The following is a 24176-nucleotide window of genomic DNA, read 5'->3' on the forward strand; positions in this document are numbered from 1 at the left end:
CTTCCCCCTAATGACGGCAAATCAATCCTATTTACATACAAATCACGTTTTATTCAATAACGTTAGGCCTCCCGCGACTCGAGGTTGACCTGTAAAAAAAGGTTGCACAGAATTCAATGTAAAAATTAAAACATAGCATTAAACCTTTCCCATAGAAGATACATTTAAATAGAAAATAGAAACAAATGCATGTGCACGAAACGCGTGATCGTGGAAAAGGTTGCACATTCAAATCCATTACGTTTAAACAGTTTAAAGTAAATGTATAAAGTATTTCAATGTGTGTCCTTCCTTCCCCTGCCTTGCTAGGACAAAGATGTATGATGAAGTTTCAAGCATCCTATTCCGTAGCGCCTCATATCTGGTCTGTTATAAACTATCCCTGCTACAAGAAGAGCGTCTATGGATGCTTCCGGCGGTGGTGTTTTGAGCTCCAAAAGTAAAATGTATGTCTTGTTTTCTACCTGCTCCAATGCTCTAATGTATGTAGTCGCCGATGGCTCTTTACCCCCTCATTCCCTGTGTTTAAGGCAACGCCGATGAAACTTTGGTATCCCTCCTTTAGTAGAATAAAAAAAAAGAAAAAAAAGTTTGCCATCGCATCATTCGGTTGGATTACGATTATTCACCCCCATACATTCATAATTTGATCATGGATGCATATTTATAGACTGTTGTATGTTTTACGTTTCTCTCTGGTATCTAAAGTATTCATTTGCTTCAAAAATATGTATGTAACTTTAAACAAATCATTAATTTTTCCTAAGAAATATTCTTGGCCGTAGTTGGGTTTGGGACAATGCGACATAGGACCAATCCCATCACACATATTCTGTTACTGAAAATTGTTCTATCCTGCGCCGTGCACTCCCGCACAACATTATCGAAGGCGTGTTAAAGATTGTTTCGAAGTTTCCTTTCCTAGCTGACTCATTTTCATCGTCTTGTTGTTTGGTCAAACTATGTGTCTCCTCACTAGAACGTGTTGCTTGCACTGACACTTCCTTTCGTTTCGAATGCAGCTTAGTAGCATGTTGCGTGGAATGGACTATCACTAGTAGCTGGCATGAGCACCCACGAGCATTAATTCTTTTTCATCGTCACTTTCGCACATCAGTCGAACCATTTGGCCACTGATATTATTTAACCTTAAAATTGTACTGGTCCGATGATAGGATGCATATCTTTACTGGGTGAAGTAGAAACGGTACACGATGGTGGCAACAAGGCCTAAAATCAGCGGCACTATCCACTGTTTCAGTTGGCTGTGGAACGAAAAGCAAAGAACAAATAAGTCGTATAGCAAGACAAGGCGAGCGTTGTTTATGGAAGCAATGGCCTACTTGTCATCCTGCTGTTCGGTTTTCCAGTCCGGTTCCTTCTTGACTGGGACTTGTTTTCGCTCCGACTCGATCAGTTCGCCAACCTTGAACTTCTTCATCATCTCCCGTGCGTCACTGCTGTGGCCAACATCTTCGAACGCTTCCGTGGCTTCCTTGCCCGCTTGCTCGAGCAGGACCTCCTCACCGCCGGGGTGCTGTTTTTGGAGTTGAAGAAAGTCGTAAAACAAACAAATATAAAAATTTCATCCGATATTTCATTATATCTCCTACAAATCGCAACGTCATGGTAACATCTATTTAATCAAAAGATCTACTAGTTCATCGGTGTCAGCATTACTAACATTTTATTCCCTGTGCCCATTTTCAGACATTGCTCCACGCTGCCATTCTGGCGTATCAGCATGACAACATACCTTCCGTAATCTTATCATGGTACACGTTTACTCACAAGAGGATAGATAGAAATTTCTACCCTTTTGGGCCATCGTACACAAACCGTGCCTACGTGAGTGAGTTCAAATTGGTACATACTTAATACTAACGAATCCAGCAGATAAACGAGAATTGTATCCATAGCTTATGCAGGATTCCCCAGCTTGTGAGCTCTTGTTCCAAATGCATATTTTTCACTATTAGAAAACACTTGCACACATGCATAAGACACTTTTTGTTAATTTTCGTTTAGCGACCATTTGATATAAAAATAATTTATTCGCCCAAAACATGACCATTATGTCAGATAAGCACGATGGATCCGGTTAGGAGAGTAACTTGAGTTAATGCAAATAGCACATGTCGTACTCTTGTCTATTTCGCAAATCATATTTTTCATTATGAAACGAAATCCCAATCATGTGTAAGACGAATTTTATCCAGGTTCGACAATGCTTGACGATGTTATCCATTAGGCTCCCAGACATCGTTAGTTGCTCGGTTAGTGTTCATTAACCTTCCTAGATGATTTTGAGATATCCGCTGTTCAAGGAAAAACAAATTCGTGTGCACGCAATCTTTCGTAACTGCATGCCGTTGCTCATGTTCGAAAGTTTCCTCTGAAGGGCGCGCAAAGTACATTGGAAACGAACAGTTAAGTTAAACTAAATACTTCTAAGGTAACATACATTTCAGTAACGAGTTCAAGCAAGTTGAGGAGATGAAAAGAAATGGTCATACTTTCTGCTAGCACCGTTACAGACAGCGTCTGAAGGAATGATTGGTTTTTAATCAAAGTCTCTCTTACTGTGCCTCCATAAAATTTCACAGGCTGCGTTGGTAATTTTATGTGCCAGCGATAGTAGTGATCCGCCTTAGCCAGGAACAGTAAATATTTATAAACCACCGACTAGACGTTAACCGCACTGGCGGATTTCTTCTTCATGCTTGTCCTTTGCGATTCGTATCAACGGTGGAACGACGTGAGTTTTAAATATTTTTTTTTGCTACATACAGTTTCAAAGACATTAAAGCAATAAAACCGTGTTGCACACAAATTGACATAAAAGGGAGTATTGGGTAATAAATTCTGGTGTAAAGTAACGTACTGTCCAGCTGTGCTGGTCGCTAAATAAACATCACGCACATTCAGCTGCCCATCGGGTACGGCATCGTTGCTATGTAGCCTTGAACTTTGATCATGGAGCATGATTTGCACATATCACCGCACACATCAATGAGTAAAGATGATATGCAGAAAAAGTCGTCTCCGGTTAGCAAACGTGCTGCTGCCCATTTTCTCGCTATATCGATCATTTGTGCCTTCAGCGCTTTCGTCAACACATCTGATCAGCCTGCTCGGTTGTTTGTAATGCAAATTCCTTATCGGTTGCAGGAGAAGCAGACGAAAGTCAGCCATACACAGTATGCAGCGTTTATTACGCAACCGGCTATTTTGGGCGATTTCTCTCCGCTTCTTACTTCGTGGCTCATTTATCTGTTGAGCCCCGTGAAGCGGTGGCCATTATTTACTCGACTTACGTGCGAGCCGGAAGCTTTTCATGGCGATTAGTTTTTCACTCGTGGCACTTTCGCATGCACATGGCACAGATTGCTATGATCTCTCTAGCTATGGTGTTAATGTAATGCGTTGGAACCACAAATTTACCTCGTTCAGGAACTCCGTCACATCGTAGATGTCGTTATGAATGACGATCCACGTCGATTTGTTGGTGTTGTGCGATTTCACCTCCGCTAGCGAGTAAGTTTTCACTTCCGACATTCTGTTGTACCGATTTATGGTGCTGTACGGCGGACTGATACGATTTTAGCGATGTTTTCTGGTTCGTGTTTGCTTTTCTACTGAATCGGTCATATGGATTTCACTTGGAGTTTGCTGTTTCTTGTGCAGTGTGGCCAAAGCAGTTCCAAAACATACATGTCAGTGAAACGTTGCCAACATTGTCTTTCCAAAAAAAGATTTTATTATTTAAAATATGTTTTATGCACTGTATGAAATATTCATCATAAGTAATTGTTATCATTTAGTTGATAAATAATTTATTAGCATTTGTTTCCATAAAATAAGAAGAGAAAACATTGATGTCCGTGGCAACACTGCTGTCACAACACTCGGACGTTATTTTGTTTACAAAAATATTTCAACCTAAACCCCCCGCAAGTAAATTCGTGTTTGCAACTGAACAGTAAAACATACCATCGAAACGTTCGTCGGGAATCATCCTTCTTTCTGTATCAAAAGGCATCATGGAGCACATATTCGTTCCGTTAAATTTTGATTCCAGTTGTTATTACGACGAGGATAAACAAATTCGCTTCGATCCACCAGTTTACGAGCAACGATATTCAACAGTTTTACAATTGCTTGATTTAGACTATTGGAAACATTCTTTCAAGAAGGCAAGTTCACCGCAGCTACGATAGCATGGCTCGATGCATTGAAAAAGAATCCTTTTATTGCAGATTGTGGAATTTGGATGTGCAGAAATGAAATTCTTCAGGCTGCTACGTTCCTTAGCAGCGGTAGAGAAAATACTAGAGGTATTTGAATCCTTCAACAATATTGCATTTATTTCAATTCTTTTACAGGTCAGCGTACTTCTGGTATACTATTTCGTACCATTTTATTGCGTCTACATTTCCATTTTACGATGGAAATGTCGAGATTTTAGTCATGCAATCTATGAGTTTATTGAATCAATCTATGCACATGCAGGGGGTAGTGTTCATTTCCTTACGCCTCCAACGAGCCAAAGGGCTTACACCCATGCAATGTGATTTATTTACTGTGGTTGTATTACTTGAACCGTGGATTGTGCTCCAGAGAAAAAATATTTTAACAAAACGATATCTATGCATGCATGTTTTTCTGTTTCTAAGAATTGGGAAGCTTTTCAATCATTTCCCAAAGGGGTCATACGTCATTTTGACGTCTCCTTTTCTGTCAAAACATTTGAGAAGTGATGGGAAATGATGCAAAGTCCGGAGTTCTACGGTTCTTTTTTCGAAAGGATTCGCGAGATTCGGTTATTAAATTTGTTAAAATCATGCTTGATAATCTCTTTATCGAATAGGAGATTTAAAAGATGTCTGTGTTAACGCTTCAGTGTAAAAACTAACTTAGGTTTGCACATGAAAAAAACCGGTTGACCGCCATCCAAACAAACTGTGCTGGGTGCACCGGTCCTCGCGAATTCGCTAGGTGCAGATCGAATGTCTCGACACTACATGTGAGTGCTCAAGTTCGATTGCGGACTAAAATATGTGGATGGCGGTGTTGAAGAAAACATCACGCTTTCTGCAAAATTTAGCTTCTACTAGACGGGAATGGCTACGATAACGATAGTTCCTGTAGTAAATAGTACTTAGCATCCCGCCAGTGCCCAGTGCGAGTGGAGGAACGTTTGAGAAAGTGTTTGCGAGAAAGTGAACCAGCAGCAAGTTCTTCCCTTCTACCCACCTGCCCCTTCACCGTCGTTACGAAGAGGCCTCGCGCACGCATGAATGCGTACGCGTGTATGTGCCGATTGTGTATGAGTCTAGTGTTTCGCCGAGTGAATCTAGGCGCGTGTGTGTTGACCGTGAATTGCACACAAAGTACTATCGCTGGTGGAAGGTCCTTTCGGCTCCTCTCCGCCTCACCTCGCTGGACAACACCTGGCTGTCAAAGGCACCTCAACTTTATCTTACCGGCGCGTGCAGCGCATTCCCCCATTGGAACACCCCGTGTTCGACGACTCGATCAGTCGCTAAACCAATCGCAGTAGCCAGTTGCTGAGAAGAAAGGATAACGCCCGCTTGCATTACCTGAGGAGACGCAGAAGGCACCATGAGCGGGGAAGACTTTATTTATAGCGCCATCACTGATGATAACGTGGGTACGTTCGATTTGAACGCAATCGCCAGCAAACTCGCCAGCACGGATAAGTTGGTGCGTGAGAGCAAACAGCAGCAGGAAGAAAATGACCGGCTACGGAAGAAGATTTCGTCCTTGCGCGAAACGGCACTGGAGATAAAAAACCTATACGAGGCGGAATGCGCCAAGAGCGGCCGCATCGAGGAGCAGCTAGCGACGGCGCTAAATCAATGCCGAGAGCTGGAACAACGGTGCTCAGAGGCTGAGAACGATCGGGTAAACACCGGTCTACTGCTAAAGGAGCGGATAGCGGAGTACGATCGGCAGATAGAGACGAACGAGGCACGTTACCGGGCGATCGTATGTGACCTGGTGCACTTTTACTCCCACGACCTGCAGCAAGGGGCACAACCATGCGACAGTGCGGTCAGGTGGAAAGAGCTGAAGGTACACGCGGGGACGGCGAAAAAACTCGACCTTCCGGAAGAGGTGAGACAGTTCTTCAGTCAAAATCATCCCCCGGCACATGCGTCTTCGCGCAGCAAGCGAAAAAAGCGGCCCGATATGTGCGACCAGGAGTGTCAAACGGCCGAGGACACCGGTGAACCAAGAATGCTGCGAACCAGTGGCACAAACACCGATGTACCCTACCCGGCACCGAGGTCGGAGCCCCAGGTGGAGAAGAAAACGTTCTGTGACAAAGGCACCATGCACAGCACGATGTCCACCATCACGCGATCGACATGCACATCGGCGTTCATCAAACGGGTCGATGTAGGAGTGAATTTCCCCGAGATAACGCACAAGTCGGTGGACGAAATTTTGCGCGAGTGTGTCCCCCTGCCGCCGTTGCTGTTGTCTCCGATCGTAGAGATTCTTCCCCTGCGGAGGTCGGTGGAAATACAAACCGAAAGATCCACCGGTGAGACTGTCGTACAAAACATCGTGGAGAAACCACAGCTCGTATCCTGCAGTACAATGACCAGTTTGAAAAACATCCGCAAACGTATCGACTATCGGAAAACCGACGGTGGAGGGCCACCAGGAGGAATGGAGAGAGGAGGCTTCCAGCAGCAGTACATTAACATCGCGGAGCAGCTGTACGCGAAGAAGATCAAAAAGGAAGAGCATATGTCATCGATGACTCCTCCATCGGTCGGTTTCGGGCCGGATGACACCTTCGGTCGAATGCATCCTCATCTCTCCACCATCTGGACATTGCTGGGGGAAACGATCTTCTCGCTTATGGGAAGTCCTGGTCGGCGGTTTGACGGCCAATGCTATAGCATGATCAACGAACAGCTTGCCACCATCCGCGACATGATCGAGGCCGACGGGCGGCGTGAATCGGAGCTGATGAGTGCAATGTTCTCCAATGTCAGTGCCACTGTTGAGGCGGCCGCCGGTTACGGAAAGCAACGGGTGAGGCTTACCAGGGTGCCACCGGAGCAGGAACCACCTCCATCGCCGGTCCCACAATCTCCCGCTAGATGTTTCCCGGCGGACGACTGTAGCGCTTCTCCGGCGGGCAACTTTGCTGAACACTGTACACACGTACGGCAGGTAGACAATCTCCTCTCCCCGGCGGTGGTGGAGGAAACCGAGGCCGTCAATGTTCCTCCTCCCGCCCCGACGATCGGTGCATCCTGTTCAACGAGGCAAACCAAAGACATCAGTAAAGCGGTCAGCGCTTCAACAACACCAAACACCACCGCCACACCACAGACCAACGGTCAGTCCTTCAACGCTAACGTACAATTGGTGGACGAAATGGAAACAAACGGTAAGTAGATGTTATTCAGTTGTGGCCCCGCTTCGTCCTTGCCCTTGGTTGTAGATGCAATTAGCTACATGCTATTGGAAAAAGTGTTTCCAAACACATTCATTCAGTAAAATTGATTAAATTATTTCTCCTCTTTTCGCAGCATATTTAAATAAATTTGACAGCACTGATAAGGGTTGTCTGTTAGGTATCAGGAATTACTAAACCCAGGGATTACTTAACGCAACGATATCGAATCGATATCGCCACCGTCATTTTTTTCGCGCCAGATAAATTGTAAAGGATTTTATTCAGTAGGTAAATGTGTCGGAAAGATCAGTTTCAGTTAGATTGGGCACAAGTTTGATTTGATTTTTATAGACGCAGATTATTCTAGCAATTTAAACATATTGTAGTTTAAGGATTTCCTGATTTCATTACCTTCCCTTTTTGCCCTTTTCATAGAAGCATGTAAACTCCTATATTCCTTATGTTTCAAATTCCGGTGGAAGTAAATTTACATAAAAAGTGGTAAAAGATAACATATTTAAAATTTTATCTTTAAACTTTTTGAACATTTTCATACTTATTTTAGTTGAATTTCGATTTTTTTTTTTCAACAAATAATAGGAACACTTTATTCAATAATTTTGATCTTTATTTTTGGGCAGAAAACAAACCAGACATCGTGAACACATTCGACAAAAATTTAGTAGGGTTTTTAGTATGAAACACTAACATTTTCTTACGGGCCGGATAAAATCGGTTGACTTGCCGGATTTGGCAAGCGGGCCGGGGCGGAAATTTGCCGACCCCTGCATAAGGCAATAACCTTTTCAGCGCCAAATCTGTTGAATTGCTGTAGCGCAAAGATGAGAAATAATTTGTATAATTGCAAAAAATTGTCGCGCATCCTGTACCGTATTCAAAATAAATTTGAAAAAGTATATGTGATACGCAAAAAGTAATGGATAAACAATGGCAATTCATTCATTCCGTTGTTGTGATCTTAATAGTGGGGCCAACAGTTTACGTTTTAAATATGAAAATAATATTAATTTTAATGATTTTCCTTTGCTATTCCAGTAGCTCCAAGCACAGACGATGTCGACTCGTTAGAGATTAAACGTTCCGAAGCAGCAAGCAAACCAGTTTCTAAAATGATGGACGAAGAAAACGATCGGATAGCAGAAGAGTTGCGCCAAATGGAGGAAGGTGAAGATGACACCAGACATCCATCAAACACGACGGGAGACTCTAGTGGCACCTGTGTTTTAGCTGCCCCAATTGCATCATTACCTGAGGAGAGTCCGGTGGAGAGGCTGCTTATAGCTGGTTCGACAATAATAAGCCCCACAACGGAGAGGATAGGGTTATCATCACTTGGCTTGGCCCCTACTCCTACAGAGCCCCGGCCTTCGACACCGCCGAGGACAGCTGAAGCGAACACGAGTACCGCCACGTTCGTATCGCCGATCAAGGTGAAGGAAACGAATGATCTGGTGAAGGATCAGTTCAAAACCCCCACTCAACCACCGATCAGTAAGCGGAAGCTGCGCATTCGTCGCTCGGGCGAACCACCCGCGGCCCTACCTCCTTCCTATAGTCCGAAGCGGCCGCGTCTCGATTCTCCTTCCGAGTCGGCAAGCCCATCCCCCCCTTCTGCTGCCAGTGGCCGGATATCACCCACCACCGAGTTCCTGCTGGAGGACGATTGGGATACAAAGTTTTCCTCCATCAAGGCGGCCATGTTTTCGGCGATCGAGAGTCCGTCGTACCGGCCACTTTCACCCATTGCGGATCGGATCGACTTAGACGAAGAAAACGACGGCGAGGGCATTGTTGTAGAAGGCGTGGATTTAGAACTAGAAGAAGAAGAAAATGGTGCACAGCAGGAAGAAAAGGAACTCCCTAAGGAACGGGAAGCAGAAGGTGGTCCACTAGTCGAAGCAGAATCGGTTGAGATTGTGCCTACAATTGAGAGGATAGAAGATGGTAAAGCTGATTCTGGCAAAGGAACCGAGGAGGTCGCGATGAAGAAGGATAGTAAAGTAGATGAAAGTTTGCCAATGGACAATCACAATTCCACGGGAAGTTCGCCATCACCGGAATGTACCGTAGTAGCAACTCGAGCAGTTGCCAATGATCCTGTAACGGCGGGAGAGGCGAAGGCCGAAGAACCATCTGCACTTGATGAAAAGACTTCCAAAGAAAGCGATAAAATCGTTGAAAAAGAACCGACTGCAGATGTCAAAGAGAAGCTCGAGAATGTGCAGGATATTGCTAAAATGAGTGAGTTAGAATCGCCTGCGAGCCCCGATTGGGATTCACCAATGTCACCGCCGGCGCACGAAACCGGCATCGATACCCCGATCATCTCCACGACCTCATCTACCTCCACGTCGGAATCGGTGTACTGTTTGGATTCTCCTCTATCGCCACCTCCCGCCGCAAGCCCTGTCGATATTGACACGTCCGTACCCCCACCGAGGGTGATACCGCTCGATCACGTGCATCTCCATCATTGCAAGCAACAAGCGCGCGGTCCGCTCGATCAAGCGATCGAATGTTACAAGATCGAGCGAAGGTCTGAGGTGGTGAATGCGCACGCCGGACGATTGAACGCCGAGGAGCAGAGCTCTATGCAGCAGCTAACGGAAGCGTTTAAGCGCTACGTAAAGTCCCCGTGGACCGAGGCGGCCGTGGCCGAAGCGGTCGGCAAGGTGGTGGCGATCAGTCAGGATGGGCGAATGATCGCACGGGGCTTGCTCGAAACCTCTCTCTCGCATCACGGAGATCTCCTCGTCAATCTCGAGTGCTCACCACCGGCCCCGCCCATACCGGTTACGCAGCAGAAGCTGGTTCTTCTTGTGCGCCACCTCACGCCCCACCTTACCCACGAACCATTCGATCGGGTGATGATGCGCGAACTCGATCGGCGCGTGTTTCAGCTGAAGGCGGCCGAATCGTCGGGCGTACCGATGCTGCCGGGCCTGATCGCACTCACCTTCCTGTACATTGGGCTGGAAGATAGCAAGCCACCGACGGTGGTGCCCTGGCATCGGACCTACTCGGTGCGGTTGTACCTGTTCAAGTGCCTGTACTACTTCGGCTACAAGTGTCTCCCGTTGGTGTACTACGTGCTGCGGGCTTTCCCGTTCGCCCTGCCGAAGAAGGGCAGCCCGAACTATGACAACGCGGACGCAATGATCAGCACGATACGAACGATTCTCATGAACACCAACTACAACGAGTCGGCGAACGGAGGAGGAGGAGGAGGCGGAGGAGGAGGCGGCAACGACTTGGGACTGTACAAAAAGCGTGAACTGTTCGCACTCCTCACGTACCACTACGGCTATCAGCCGGGCAGCCCGACCTACGACGAGCTGGTAGTGAACCTGATCGAAAAGATTCGCGCCAACCGGCTCCGGAACGTGCCGCACGCGTTAATCCTGGTGGCAAAGCGGAAGGGCTACGAGTGGGCCCGCCAGAACATCATCCAAAAACGGCTCTACCCGCTACTGAACGACTACCTCAAGCTATTGGATCTGATGAACAGCAGCGGCGGTACAGCGGCAGTTCCTGCTACTGCCGGTTGTCCGGCGGATCTGGCCGGGCTGGACGAACGTATCGTCGCCTGCATCTTCACGATTTCGTCCATCATGAAGACGCACCCGCCGCAGGAGGACGTCTCGGGCGTGATGCAGATCTTCACCACCATCGTGCAGCTCGCCCGAGGGAACCAGAAAATCCAGGAGGAGGCGATCGCCGGTCTGCTCAAGTTCAGTCGCTTCGGCCATGCGGACATTTTCGAGCGTATCAGACACTGGCAGCCGACGTACCCGGTTAGCGACCGGGTGAGGCTCATGCTGGCCACGTTGGTGCATCGGAAAAATTTACCGTTCTGGAAGCAGCTCATTCAAAGGAAGATCGTTTGAAATGGCGCCCAGGTTGAGATTAGCGTGAGAGGGAGCGGGTACGGTAGTCGTAGGTTTAGTAGGGCTTTGAACCGATCCTCTCCGCATGGCCGCAGTAGTTCGATAACGTGTGGACCATGTCGAACCAATTGTACAGCAAGGTTTCGTTGAAATAATTCAATGATAAATAGTATATTCTCTACATTTCTCTAGTTTTCCTTCCCCCCAGCGAAGTTTTATTTAGGTGAACTTTGTTGAGAAAAAGCAATTCCCCCGATAGGTCCTCCATGTTCCCCATATACCCTCCGATCAACATTAAATATTGCTCTGTGATTTTTTGGTTGCATAGAAAAACGCGTATCCTTTTGATTAAGAACAATCGATAGTCTACTGTTGTTTCGGATGCTTTTACACCCCACATGTGTGTGTGTCTCTCTCTTTTTCTTTTTCTCCTGCCCCTCCCTCGCGCTGGCTCACCCAGCCCTGGTCAATTAAGACCTCCTTGTTGTACAGTGCAATGCAGCAGAAGCCAGTATGATTGTGGAAAATAAAGCTAATATTTTATTTGAATTGTACATTGACTCTGGACTTTAGGTTTCGTTTGTTTTTAGATTTTCCAAACCGAAATGAGCTATCCAAATGTGGTATCAAATGTGGTTTATGAGTGGGTTTATGTAGAGGAAAGTGTGGTAAGATGCCCCGGTGGGGTAAAATGCACCGGCATTTTACACATGATTAATTATCAATGTTCAATCAAGCAAATTTCTTGACATCCTTTCCGATCGTGTTTTTCGCATTCTTTAGATCGATATCGACGAGAGACTTCTGAATCAAAGTCGGAATATGGTAAAGCCACTGCTTGTAGACTACGTGACGCCATCGGAAAACCCGTTTACCGTAGAAGTTTGGCGTGGGGACATTTCCATTGGACACGAATGTCTCGAGGGAACGGATGTGGTCATTGGTATTGAAATGTAAGTTTGAATAGTTTGTTTGCTTGTATGCAGTAGACGTTTCACAGTCTTCTTATCGATCATGACAACTCTTTTTTTGTTTGTTTCGGCTCTAGCATCGAACACCTTCACCAGCCGGTGCTTGACAAGGTGCCGGAAAACGTGTTCGGCTTCATCAAACCAAAGGTTGCTCTCTTCTCCACACCGAACGCCGAATACAACGTCCTTTTCGATGGGTTGCTGGAGAACGGTTTCCGGCACGATGATCACAAGTTCGAATGGACCCGTGCACAGTTCGAGACATGGGCAGGCACGATCTGCCAGCGGTATCCGGACTATGACGTGAAGTACTTCGGTATCGGTGCGGCACCGGCCGGTTCTGAAGCGATCGGTTGCGTCAGCCAGCTGGCAGTGTTTGTGCGCAAAGATTTCTTAAGCAGCCTTCCGGATCCACCGACGAAAGAACCGCCCTCGGCCGCTACGGCGAGCAGGCAAACGGATGAACCGCAGGCTGGTGAACCTTCGAAGCGCACGTGTTGGTTCAATCCGGAAATAGGTGAAGTAATGACGGATCCACCACCGAACGACAACGACGACGACGGCGACGATGGCGACGATCCCGAAGGCCCCGTATTCCACGGACCTCCCGGTGGGGGGGCAATGGACGAAGGTTGGCGTATGAACGACGATCTGGATGTTGACGACCAGCAGTGGAGCAGTGGAGAGGAACAGCAGGAAGACGACATTGGTGGAGCGCACCACTTTGACATGTATATTCCCGAGGATGAGGAGGTCCGCGCGACGCGCACCCGAAACGATAGCGGAAACTTTGAGGAAGAAGAAGAACCACAAACCGGAGATTACTGGTTGGTCCATCGGGAAGAGTATCCGGTGGCGGCACCGGATGATCGAACAGCCGAACAGCGCCTGCGGGATGATGTCCTGTACCAGGTGCGGCGATTGCGGAACTTTGGGGAGGATTTTCTCGACCCCGAGCACGATCAGTATCTCATCCCACTGTACGCCGTGCGGAACTGCATGGGTGCCGAGCAGGTCACGATCGAGCAGCTGCGACGTATCCTCCCGGCCGAGGGTTATCGTATCAACGCGGACGATATGGTTTGCCTACCGATGGAATATTCTTCCGACGACGATGTGGACGATTGTGCCGAGTACGATATAGACGATCCATGCGAGCAGCAGCAGGGTTGGGAGGAGGAAGATAAAGGAGCCAACGGGTGTCCAAATCGGGCCGTGCAAGGGTTGAGCTTGGCCGAGGATGACGCGACGTGGGATTGAAGCAAACTGATCTTTTATTGTTTGTGTATATTGAATTACACCACTTGTGTCAATTATTGATCTTTTTTTTACTTTGTTTAGTTTGATAATATTCGATAATTGTCACGCGCTCAAAGAATTATGTAACGACAAGCGGTTCGTTTCACGATGTACATTATGACTGAAATAAACGCATGTTTGCGAAAATGAAAGAGATTGTTTGGAATGTTCCCCTGTTATCGCAAACGGTTGCACAATCTCTCGAAAATGCAATCCGATGTACGGAAGTACAGTAATTGCAAGTAGGCAAGCATTAGCTTGCAAAAATCTATCAATCATATCGGCGACAATATATGCGATTGATAAGGCTCGTTCAAATGCAAAAAAGGTCCACTATTAAAGGAGCTGATTTTAGACGGGATCTTATCAGTCCAATTTGAGGTGTAAGACCGTACGTAGCGTAACTTCGTTCACCTTTTTCTCTCTAGTGATGAATCGTTGGGTTGGCAAGGTGGCCGTCGTAACCGGCTCGAGCTCCGGGATCGGTGCAGCGATCGCCAAGGATCTGGCCAAGGCCGGTCTGATCACCGTCGGTTTGGCGAGACGTGTCGAGCGGGTCGAGGCGCTGAAGAAAGACATTCCGGCTCAAGCGGCCGGAAGATTGCATGCGCTAAAGTGCGACGTTTCGAGTGAGGCCGACATTGAGGCCACCTTCAAGCAGATCGAGAAAACATTCGGTGGCGTCGACGTGCTGGTCAATAACGCCGGTATTGCGCGCTCGAGCAATCTGCTCGACCAGGGTAACGCGGCCGATTTGCGGGCGACGCTGGACACGAACGTCACCGGACTGGTGCTCTGCAGTCAGGCGGCGTACCGTTCGATGATTGCCCGATCGGTGGATGGCCATATTATTCACATCAACAGCGTCGCCGGTCACGGGATACCGAAAATTCCGAAGATGAATATTTATCCGGCATCCAAGTATGCCGTCACCGCCATCACGGAAACCATGCGCCAGGAGTTGCGTGACGCTGGAACGAAGATTAAAGTAACGGTAAGTTGACGGAGGCGGAAGTACATGCGTCTTAAATATGTATTTTAATTTTTACACGTATTTCGACTTCCTTTTCGCAGAGTGTCAGCCCAGGAGGAGTGCAGACGGAAATTCTGGGTCCGCTAGAGATTCCACAAGGCATGCCGGTGCTGGATCCAGAGGATATTTCACAGGCCGTTCTGTATGCATTGAGTACGGGACCAAGTGTGCAAGTGCATGAGATTATCATCAAACCAATTGGCGAAATGCATTAGCAAAGCATACTTCTTCATAGAAGTGTATCTTTAAAACAATAAAACATTCAATGTAAAACATCTATTTTATTAGCAGATCAAAAGAGTGTAAACTGTCTTTTTTATCATATCACGTACAAAAGGATGATAGTGCATAAATTAATGTGAGCTATCTTGTAGCTTCTTCTTTCCTACTTTCTACTACTTCCTACTCATTTGCGATCAACGATAATGGTTCTCGTTCGGGTCATGGTTTGAAATAAAATCCATGCAATGAATAACGCTAATGTCATCTCAGTTCTGATTCAGTGTCCTACAAAGTGTGTGAATAAGTGATTGACATAATGGAGGATAAAACGATATTGATTAGAATTTCTAGTGATTCAATTAAACAATCGATAAAGATTGTTACAATAGCTAGACAATCAAATTCGAATCTAATTGCGTTGCCTATCAGTTGAAGACGGTTGTCATATGTCCGATACGATGTACTGTTCAGCGATGGGAAGAAATCATCACTAGAAACATTAAGGCTAAATTGCTCTATCGCAATGTTTGCACTGAATGAATCCATTCAAATCATCCCCCGTCCGGTCATCGATATCTTACGGTATCCACTCACCTGTTCAAGAACCATGACAGTGGGAAGGTTCACGACCAACGGTGGTTCTAAAATAATCACTTATTGACATAGAACGTGTGGTACCAACATTAATCAAAGCTAATGTTTGTTGAATACAACATTCCGCCTAACAAATCGCTGAATGCATTGGAGGCCATGGGCGAGCAACTTGTGCACGAATACAATATCGCATTTCGTGTTATAACACCTATAGTCTATTTTACCGTGAGCGTTTTGGGCAGCCACGTTGGGTAAGGTTACAAAGTCTCGTAAATAATTTATTAGTTTTATAATTTTATCGTTTTTTAATCAAACAAGAAAGCATATCCAAACTAGATTGACCCAAGCTAGGCCCCTCAAACCTCACACGAAACAAAATGTGCGTGCATTTATCTGGCATTGCATGCAGGCCATGCCGACACGATCCTGATGCCCAGGATCGTCTTAAAAGGAGGCCGCATCGGTACTAACCGTATCAGTTTCGCTCGAAGTGTGCTTCCGTTACCATCACAACGCTTATAAGTCCAAGTTTTTGGAACCTCTGGTTGCCGTTCACTACAGTACACCTTTCTGAAAGAGATGGATCGTTGGGTTGGCAAGGTGGCCGTTGTAACCGGCTCGAGCTCCGGGATCGGTGCAGCGATCGCGAAGGATCTGGCAAAGGCTGGCATGATCACCGTGGGTTTGGCGAGACGTGTAGAACGAATTGAGGCGCTCAAGAACGAACTTCCGGCTGATGCAGCTAAGAGACTGCATGCATTCAAGTGTGACGTTTCGAGTGAGGCAGACATTGATGCCACCTTTAAGCTGATCGAGGAAAAATTCGGTGGCGTCGACGTGTTGGTCAATAGCGCCGGTACTGTGCGTTCAAACAATTTGCTCGACCATGGTACCGCGGCTGATCTGCGGGCGACGCTGGACATTAACGTTACCGGACTGGTGCTCTGCAGTCAGTGGGCATACAAGTCGATGGTAGCCCGATCCTTCGATGGACACATTGTGCACATCAACAGTATCGGCGGCCACCTGGTACCAAACCTCCCGAAGTTTAACATCTATACCGCGTCCAAGCATGCGGTCACTGCCATTACGGAAACCATGCGCCAGGAGTTGCGTGACGCTGGGACGAAGATCAAAGTGACGGTGAGATGAGAAGATGGCAGATTTGGAAGATCTTTTACATAATAACACAAGTTGTTTTGGAACTTACAGAGCATCAGCCCGGGAATAGTGGAGACGGATATCTTAGAACCGCTTGAAGGCATCGCGGGAATGCCTATGCTGCAATCCGAGGACATTTCACAGGCAGTGCTCTTCGCGATCGGTACTCCACCGCGTGTGCAAGTGCATGAGATCATCATCCGTCCGGTCGGAGAGCTGTTCTAGTGATGTCAACATTATAAAATTTGATATATTTTTCCTGCAAAAATAAATGTTTAACAGTTTAAACAAATTGAACTCTGATTCTCATTTCTTTCTATACTTACTTCTATTGCCTCCTAATTTCGCTGGTTTTGTCTATGGAACTGCATATTGTTTATATGTTTATGGCTGTGTTGACAATAACATTACCTAATTTAATATTTGTATTACCCTTATATATTTCTATCTTAATCATTGTTCATTTTTACTGCAATATGTTTAACTGCATCAAATTGTATGCAAAACATGCGTACATAGGCTTCAGGTTTCATTCAAATAATGCAATTGGCCACGTGTTTGGCAGAAAAACGGTGTATCGTTGTTAGCAAAACGATTGTGCTTTTAGATAAATCAAATCAGTTTTCCCTTTAAATACTGGTCATATGACTAAATCTTTTTGCAAAAACTGCCATCGCCTTGGAAACCATGCGGCAGGAGTTGGTCGCAACTGAAACGAAGATTAAAGTAATGGCAAGTTTAGGATCCAACTTTAAGGCTATTTTGCAAACGTTCCCTAAATTCACTAAACGGTAACTGTTAAACGCGTTGCTCAAAGAACTAGCATAACCAATGTCGAAAGGTTTTGAGTTTTCGATTTCGATAAATTTTCGATTAATTGACTTTTTCTTTCACTTCCTACAGAGTGTAAGCCCCGGCGGAGTGTAGAGAAAAATTCTGGGGCCATTGGATATTCCACTAGACAAAGTTGAGCGCTTTTCACATGCCTATTGTATTATAGTTTGCATTAAGTTTTGTGCATGTGTTGCACCATACCGATGTCATCTTTTTGCTTAACAGGTATAAATATTGAAGGGATCAACATAGAATTGGAAACATCGTAGGAAGCTTCAAACTAATGATCGATTCTGTGTGTTAGATAATCGAGCGATAAAACTTCTTGTGGTAGTAGGAAAATCAAATCAAAATCGCATCGTGCATGCGATAAAACGTGCGATATATTATATGATGAAGTCCAGCTGATTCAACACGCGTGAGCCATCACTATAAATAGCACTGCAACCGCTCTATCGCAATGAATCCATTCAAATCATCCCCTTTCTGGCTACCGACGTGTCACGTTACGTCCCGTCATCCACTTGGCCGTTTCAAAGGAAAGACACACGGCCGGTTCTAAAACAATCACTTATCAACATGGATTGTGCGGTACCAACATGCATCAAAGCTAATGTTTGTTGAATTAAACCCACCGCCTATCAAATCTGTAAATGCGTGAGAGGTCATTGGCGAGCATCTTGTGGAAGCTGAATTATTAGACAAATTTTGCCACACCCCACACAACGCCACATAACGCTGGACAAATGTAATACTGCATTCCAAGGTGCTAGTCCATGTTACTGCGAGCGTTATATGCAAGCACGTTGGGTAATGTTAAAGAATGTCATAAATAATTGATCAATTTTATTAATTTTCGTTCCTTGATCACTTCATTAACATGAGAGCATATCTATAACCGATACAAGTTTATTGGAGGAAGCTTAGGAATTGTATAGTATTTAAAATAAAGCGATGAATAACATCATTCAAAGCTGTTGGTGAAGAATTGCTCATGTTTGTGCTCAGTTGCTTGCGAATGAAGCACTCTTTTGGGATCCTTCTGGATAAACTCAACAAGCGTTCGAAAACAAAAAAAAAATTAACATATAATAGGCTAAATTTCATTAGTAATGTTAGACATTGTCTTTACACGTACAAAAGTTCATTAGTTTTGTAGAAACATTTTATTTTACGTATATTTTTTGTTTACATTAATTTCACCGCAACTTTCCATAGTTCCAAGCTAATCCCCACTAAACTTCACACGAAACAAAACGTGTGTGCGCTAATCTCGTACTTTGCAAGTCATGCCGACGCGATCCTGATGCCAAAGATCGTCTAAAAAGGAAGCTGCTTCAGTACGCGTCGTATCAGTTTCGCTCGAAGTGTGCTTCCGTTACCATCGCGACGCTTATACTTGAAAGTCCAATTTGTTCGATCCTCTGGTTGCCGTTGACTACAGTACACCTTTTTACTAGTGATGGATCGTTGGGTTGGCAAAGTGGCCGTTGTAACCGGCTCGAGCTCCGGAATCGGTGCAGCGATCGCAAAGGATCTGGCCAAGGCCGGCATGATCACCGTGGGTTTGGCGAGACGTGTGGAACGAATTGAGGCGCTCAAGAAAGAGCTTCCGACTGATGCGGCCGCGAGACTGCATGCAATCAAGTGTGACGTTTCGAGTGAGGCCGACATTGATGCCACCTTTAAGCTGATCGAGGAAAAATTCGGTGGAGTCGACGTGCTGGTGAACAACGCCGGTATAGTGCGGCCTAGTAATCTAATCGAGCAGGGTAATTCGGCCGATTTGCGGGCCGTGTTGGACACGAACGTCACCGGACTCGTGCTCTGCAGTCAGTGGGCATACAAGTCGATGGTGGCCCGCTCCGTTGGTGGACACATTGTGCACATTAACAGTTACGCCGGCCACGTGGTACCAAACTTCCCCAAGTTTAGCATCTATCCCGCGTCCAAGCATGCGGTCACAGCGATTACGGAAACCATGCGCCAGGAGCTGCGAGCCGCTGGGACGAAGATCAAAGTGACGGTGAGATGAGTCGATGGCAGATTTGAGAGATGAAATTTTGCACATGAAATTTTTATAATGTACGTTGTTTTTGAACTTACAGAGTATCAGCCCGGGAGTAGTGGAGACGGAAATCTTAGAACCGCTTGCGGTAACCCTGGAAATGCCCATGCTGCAATCCGAAGACATTTCACAGGCAGTGCTCTACGCGATCGGTACTCCACCGCATGTGCAGGTGCATGAGATCATCATCCATCCGGTCGGAGAGCTATTCTAGTGTTATTAATATCAATAAATTTGATATATTTTTCCAGGGAAAATAAATGTTTAACTGTTTAAACAAATAGAACTACAACTCGCATTTCTTTCTATACCTATTTTCATTCCCTCCGAATTTCACTGGTTTGTCCATGGAACTGCATAATTTTGATATGTTTATGACTGTGTTGACAAAACTATCAAATTTAATATGCGACCCAATATAAGGATGTAAGCCTTCAGATTTAATGAAAATTTTGCTATCGACCACGTGTTTAGCAGGAAAACGTTGGATCATTTTTAGTAAATCAGTAGTGCTTTTAGATAAATCAAATCAGCTTTGCAAAAGCTGCCATTGCCTTGGAAACCATGCGCTAGAAGTTGGTCGAAACTGAAACGAAGATTAAAGTAACGGCAAGTTGAAGCAACTTCAAGGCTGTTTTGCAAACGTTGCCCCAAATCACTAAACGATAACTGCGAAACACGTCGCTCGAAAAAGTAGCATAATCACTGTCGAAGGGTTTTAGTTACTTTTCCAAGCAGGTACCCATCGAAATTGCTATCTTTTTGAATGGACTTTTTGCTTTTAGGACAACCAAAATGTCAACTCTGGAGGAGTGTAAAAGAAAGACATATTTTTACTTAACAAGTATATTGTAAATATTTAGGTGATTAACATAATCGAGGTAAAAATGGTATTGAAAAGAAATTCGAGTAATTTTATACGAGTTGCTGAATGAACATGTTTTTGGTTTTTTTTTTTGAAAACGTCGTATGAAACTTCAAACTAATGATCGATTCTATCTGTTAGGTAATCGAGCGATAAAACTTCTTGTGGTATTAGGAAAATCAAATCAAAATCGCATCGGGCTACCGATCAGTGATAGACGGTTGTAACGTGCCCGATATGATATGATACTGTCCAGCTGATTCAAAACGCGTGAGCCATCACTGTAAATAGCACTGTAACCGCTCTATCACAATGTTCGTACCGAATCCATCCATATCATCCCCTTTCTGGCCACCGACGTGTCACGTTACGCCCCGTCATCCACTTGGCCCTTTCAAAAGGAAGGCACACGACCGACGCCGGTTCTAAAACAATCACTTATCAACACGGAACGCGCGACACCACCATCAAGCAAAGCTTATGTTTACCTAATACAATACACTGCCGCACAAAACTGTGAATGCGTGAGCAACCATGGGCGAGCATCTTGTGGAAGCGGAATTATTAGACAAATTTTGCCTCACCCCACACAACGCCAAAGAAGGCTGGACGAATATAATTCCGCATTCCAAGGTGCTAGTCTATGTTACCGCGAGCGTTATGCGCAGGCACGGTGGATAAGATGGCAGCAACTCATTAATAATTTATTAATTTTCAATTTTTTATCAATTCATTCCTATGAGAAAAAAAAGTAACCTACCTAAATGATGAAATCTTGAATCTATAGGTTTTAATTTGATGAAATTATTTGACAAAAACCCACGTCTAAATTTGATGTGATCATGGTACATTTCGCCGAAAGTTGTTCGAATAATGTCCCACTGTGATTCCATGGGTAATTTTTTTTGTTTGGCTCAAAATCAATTGGTTTTTGATGGATCTAAGCTGCTTACAAAGTTCTAAATGTGTGCGTTACTCCGATATTGTGCAAGTCATCCCAGATGCTGATGTCAAGGATAGTCTAAAAAGGGGTCCGCATCGGTACGCGCCGTATCAGTTTCTCTCGAAGTGTGCTACCGTTATCATCTAGGTGCTAATATTTGAAAATTGAAGTTGTATAAGCTTCTGGTTGGCGTAGACTATCGTAGCCCTTTTTCTAACAGTGATGGAACGTTGGGTTGGCAAAGTGGCCGTCGTGACCGGCTCGAGCTCCGGGATCGGTGCAGCGATCGCAAAGGATCTGGCCAAGGCCGGCATGATCACCGTGGGTTTGGCGAGACGTGTAGAACGAATTGAGGCGCTCAAGAAAGAGCTTCCGGCTGATGCGGCCGCGAGGCTGCATCCAATCAAGTGTGACGTTTCGAGCGAGGCCGACATTGATGCCACCTTCAAGCAGATCGAGGAAAAATTCGGTGGCGTCGACGTGTTGGTCAATAACGCTGGTATTGTGCGTTCGAACAATTTGCTCGATCAGGGCAACGCAGCCGATCTGCGAGCCGTGCTGGACACGAACGTCACCGGACTGGTACTCTGCAGTCAGTGGGCGTACAAATCGATGATGGCCCGCTCCGTCGATGGACACATTGTGCACATTAACAGTATCGCCGGCCACGGAGTACCAAACTTCCCGAAGCTTAGCATTTATCCCGCGTCCAAACATGCAGTTACAGCGATTACGGAAACCATGCGCCAGGAGCTGCGAGCCGCTGGAACGAAGATCAAAGTGACGGTAGGATTAATTCTTGGCATATTCTGAGGATTTTTCTATTCATCCATCTATTGTAACCTTAACTTGCGTTGTTCTGGATCTTACAGAGCATCAGCCCGGGAGCAGTGAAGACGGAAATCTTAGAACCACTTGAAGGCATCGCGGAAATGCCTATGCTGCAATCCGAGGACATTTCACAGGCAGTTCTCTACGCGATCGGTACTCCTCCGCGTGTGCAGGTGCACGAGATCATGATTAAACCGGTCGGAGAACAATTTTAGCACTTAGCTCATGCAATTCTGTACATGTAAATTGAAAATAATAAAGTTATAATGGTTGTACTTTGGAATAGTAAGTGCAAAACAAATGAATTGAATTCGTTGTTTCTTTGTTTTTAAATTTTCCCTCCTAAATATGTGTACTTATCTTTCCTACTTCATATTTTACTAGTTTCTAAATACTGCATATATTGAGTTAGTAAAAAACTGAGCGGAAACGGCTTTAATTTGCTGAGTAATATACTTTTAACTATTTTTAAATTTTGACGCAATATTCTTTCCTGGTTACAACGATCGGATGAGAAATTTAAAAATGATCACAAGTAGTATAAAACTGAAAACTGTTGTATGCAAGCCTGCGTACAACATTGCCTTCAACTTTCTTGCAAGATATTGCAATCGACCACGTGTTTGGTAGAAAAACGTTACATCGTTCAAAAGTTGTGTAATTTTAGCATAATTAGGTTAACTTTGCATTTAAATACTAGTTGCATTATTGAAGAATTTGACAAAAAATAGCAAAACAAAATCAGTTACAGTTGAGTGCTACAGAAATGTTGCCCATGCAAAAGGCATCCACCAAAAACAATACGGCTAACCTTGAACAATTTCTCCATATGCTTCCGGTACTAACTACCAGTACCGGAACATGTCTCCGTGGGTACTTTTCTGATGCAATCAAGCATGATGGAAGCGGCCGGTACGATTGATACACACCCCGCAACTCCACAGAAGTCTGAACAGGGGGTTTAATTGACATCACGCATTGGCGAGTGAATATCAAGGTGACTAACTGTTCCCTCAGAACGTGTGACATCTTTGGAAGGATGTAGTTGCAGAAACGATGATTTGAACCTAATTCTGATGAGAGGTTTAATTTCAACTATCTTTTACTAGCGTTATTGAGAACCGTCATTTCAAAGAAGTAATTCGTATAATTTGGAGCGTTTGATTTGAGTCATCATGATGACAGTGCACTGTACAAGTTCAAACTAATATATTCACTTCTACGTTGATCTTCAAAGCAGTTGAATTCCATCTGACTCACCAACCCTTCCGAGTATCCATCGAGGGTCAAGTAATTCTCCAGAGCAAACGGTTCCAAGAAGATGTGTTCTCATCTAATTAAATCAATCTTGCCCCCTGGAGGATGTGTTACCGGATGATTCTGTTCAATCGCCCAATCGATTGATTACGATTTAAATTGATTTTGATCCACAAGCTGGACTGTGATTGATGTACGTTTTGATAGAGAGATAGTAAATATTACGAAGGCGAACTTTTACGCTCGGGTGCTTTCAATTTTGATCTGAAATTTTGTTGACTTTACACAATGCGAACTGTCGCGAATTGCAATGTCACTGCAACCTGGTTTTACGTGGATCAGCATGGTTTCCTAGGCAACGCCTCTTCTCGTCCATTAGCGTTGTCGTTCATACCCACACAGAAATTCACGGCGACAGCATCGACTAAACACAAATAATGATGGCAATAAAAATGGTGCCCTTCCCGGGACCTCGGCGTGCCTTTCTTCAATCAATTGCTCGATCGACGGCCACCATAAGGAATTCGCTTCCAATTGTATGATTGCACCGTTCCCGCTGCAACTCCCCGGTGCATTCGGTTCGGTAGCAAATCAAAACATCTGCTGGTGGCCGTACAGAGGCGCCTGCAGATTCACTCCAATCTGTCCGAAACGGATGAGGGTCCTCGGTTGGTGCTTGTGTTTGTGTTCGCTCGTATATGTTTAGGTGAACAGTGTGGATTGTTCCAGCGCAACAAGGATATCGG

The 24176-nt window shown here is 45.2% G+C and overlaps 6 protein-coding genes across 6 annotated transcripts; 5 read left to right on the forward strand and 1 right to left on the reverse strand.

Moving 5' to 3' along the window:
- Positions 1-25: 25 nt before the first annotated feature.
- On the reverse strand, positions 26-3641 carry LOC131265446 (cytochrome b5). The gene is made up of 3 exons (XM_058267711.1): positions 3445-3641; positions 1344-1537; positions 26-1265 (listed from the first exon to the last, which is right to left on the reverse strand). Exons 1-3 carry the CDS (start codon positions 3556-3558, stop codon positions 1187-1189), a joined length of 387 nt encoding a protein of 128 aa, XP_058123694.1. The 5' UTR covers positions 3559-3641; the 3' UTR covers positions 26-1186.
- Positions 3642-5042: 1401 nt separating this feature from the next.
- Positions 5043-11870, forward strand: LOC131265447 (uncharacterized). Its single transcript, XM_058267712.1, has 2 exons — positions 5043-7435; positions 8501-11870. The coding sequence occupies exons 1-2, from the start codon at positions 5626-5628 to the stop codon at positions 11350-11352; spliced, it is 4662 nt and encodes a 1553-aa protein (XP_058123695.1). The 5' UTR covers positions 5043-5625; the 3' UTR covers positions 11353-11870.
- Positions 11871-14042: 2172 nt separating this feature from the next.
- On the forward strand, positions 14043-14882 carry LOC131265441 (farnesol dehydrogenase-like). Its single transcript, XM_058267703.1, has 2 exons — positions 14043-14616; positions 14697-14882. Exons 1-2 carry the CDS (start codon positions 14053-14055, stop codon positions 14868-14870), a joined length of 738 nt encoding a protein of 245 aa, XP_058123686.1. The 5' UTR covers positions 14043-14052; the 3' UTR covers positions 14871-14882.
- A 1168-nt stretch (positions 14883-16050) lies between these two features.
- On the forward strand, positions 16051-16857 carry LOC131265443 (farnesol dehydrogenase-like). Its single transcript, XM_058267705.1, has 2 exons — positions 16051-16614; positions 16684-16857. Exons 1-2 carry the CDS (start codon positions 16051-16053, stop codon positions 16855-16857), a joined length of 738 nt encoding a protein of 245 aa, XP_058123688.1.
- Positions 16858-18928: 2071 nt separating this feature from the next.
- LOC131265442 (farnesol dehydrogenase-like) lies at positions 18929-19748 on the forward strand. The gene is made up of 2 exons (XM_058267704.1): positions 18929-19492; positions 19575-19748. Exons 1-2 carry the CDS (start codon positions 18929-18931, stop codon positions 19746-19748), a joined length of 738 nt encoding a protein of 245 aa, XP_058123687.1.
- A 1729-nt stretch (positions 19749-21477) lies between these two features.
- LOC131265439 (farnesol dehydrogenase-like) lies at positions 21478-22409 on the forward strand. Its single transcript, XM_058267702.1, has 2 exons — positions 21478-22128; positions 22215-22409. Exons 1-2 carry the CDS (start codon positions 21565-21567, stop codon positions 22386-22388), a joined length of 738 nt encoding a protein of 245 aa, XP_058123685.1. The 5' UTR covers positions 21478-21564; the 3' UTR covers positions 22389-22409.
- Positions 22410-24176: the final 1767 nt, after the last annotated feature.

Source organism: Anopheles coustani, chromosome 2, assembly GCF_943734705.1.
Source record: "Anopheles coustani chromosome 2, idAnoCousDA_361_x.2, whole genome shotgun sequence".
Lineage (NCBI taxonomy): Eukaryota > Metazoa > Arthropoda > Insecta > Diptera > Culicidae > Anopheles > Anopheles coustani.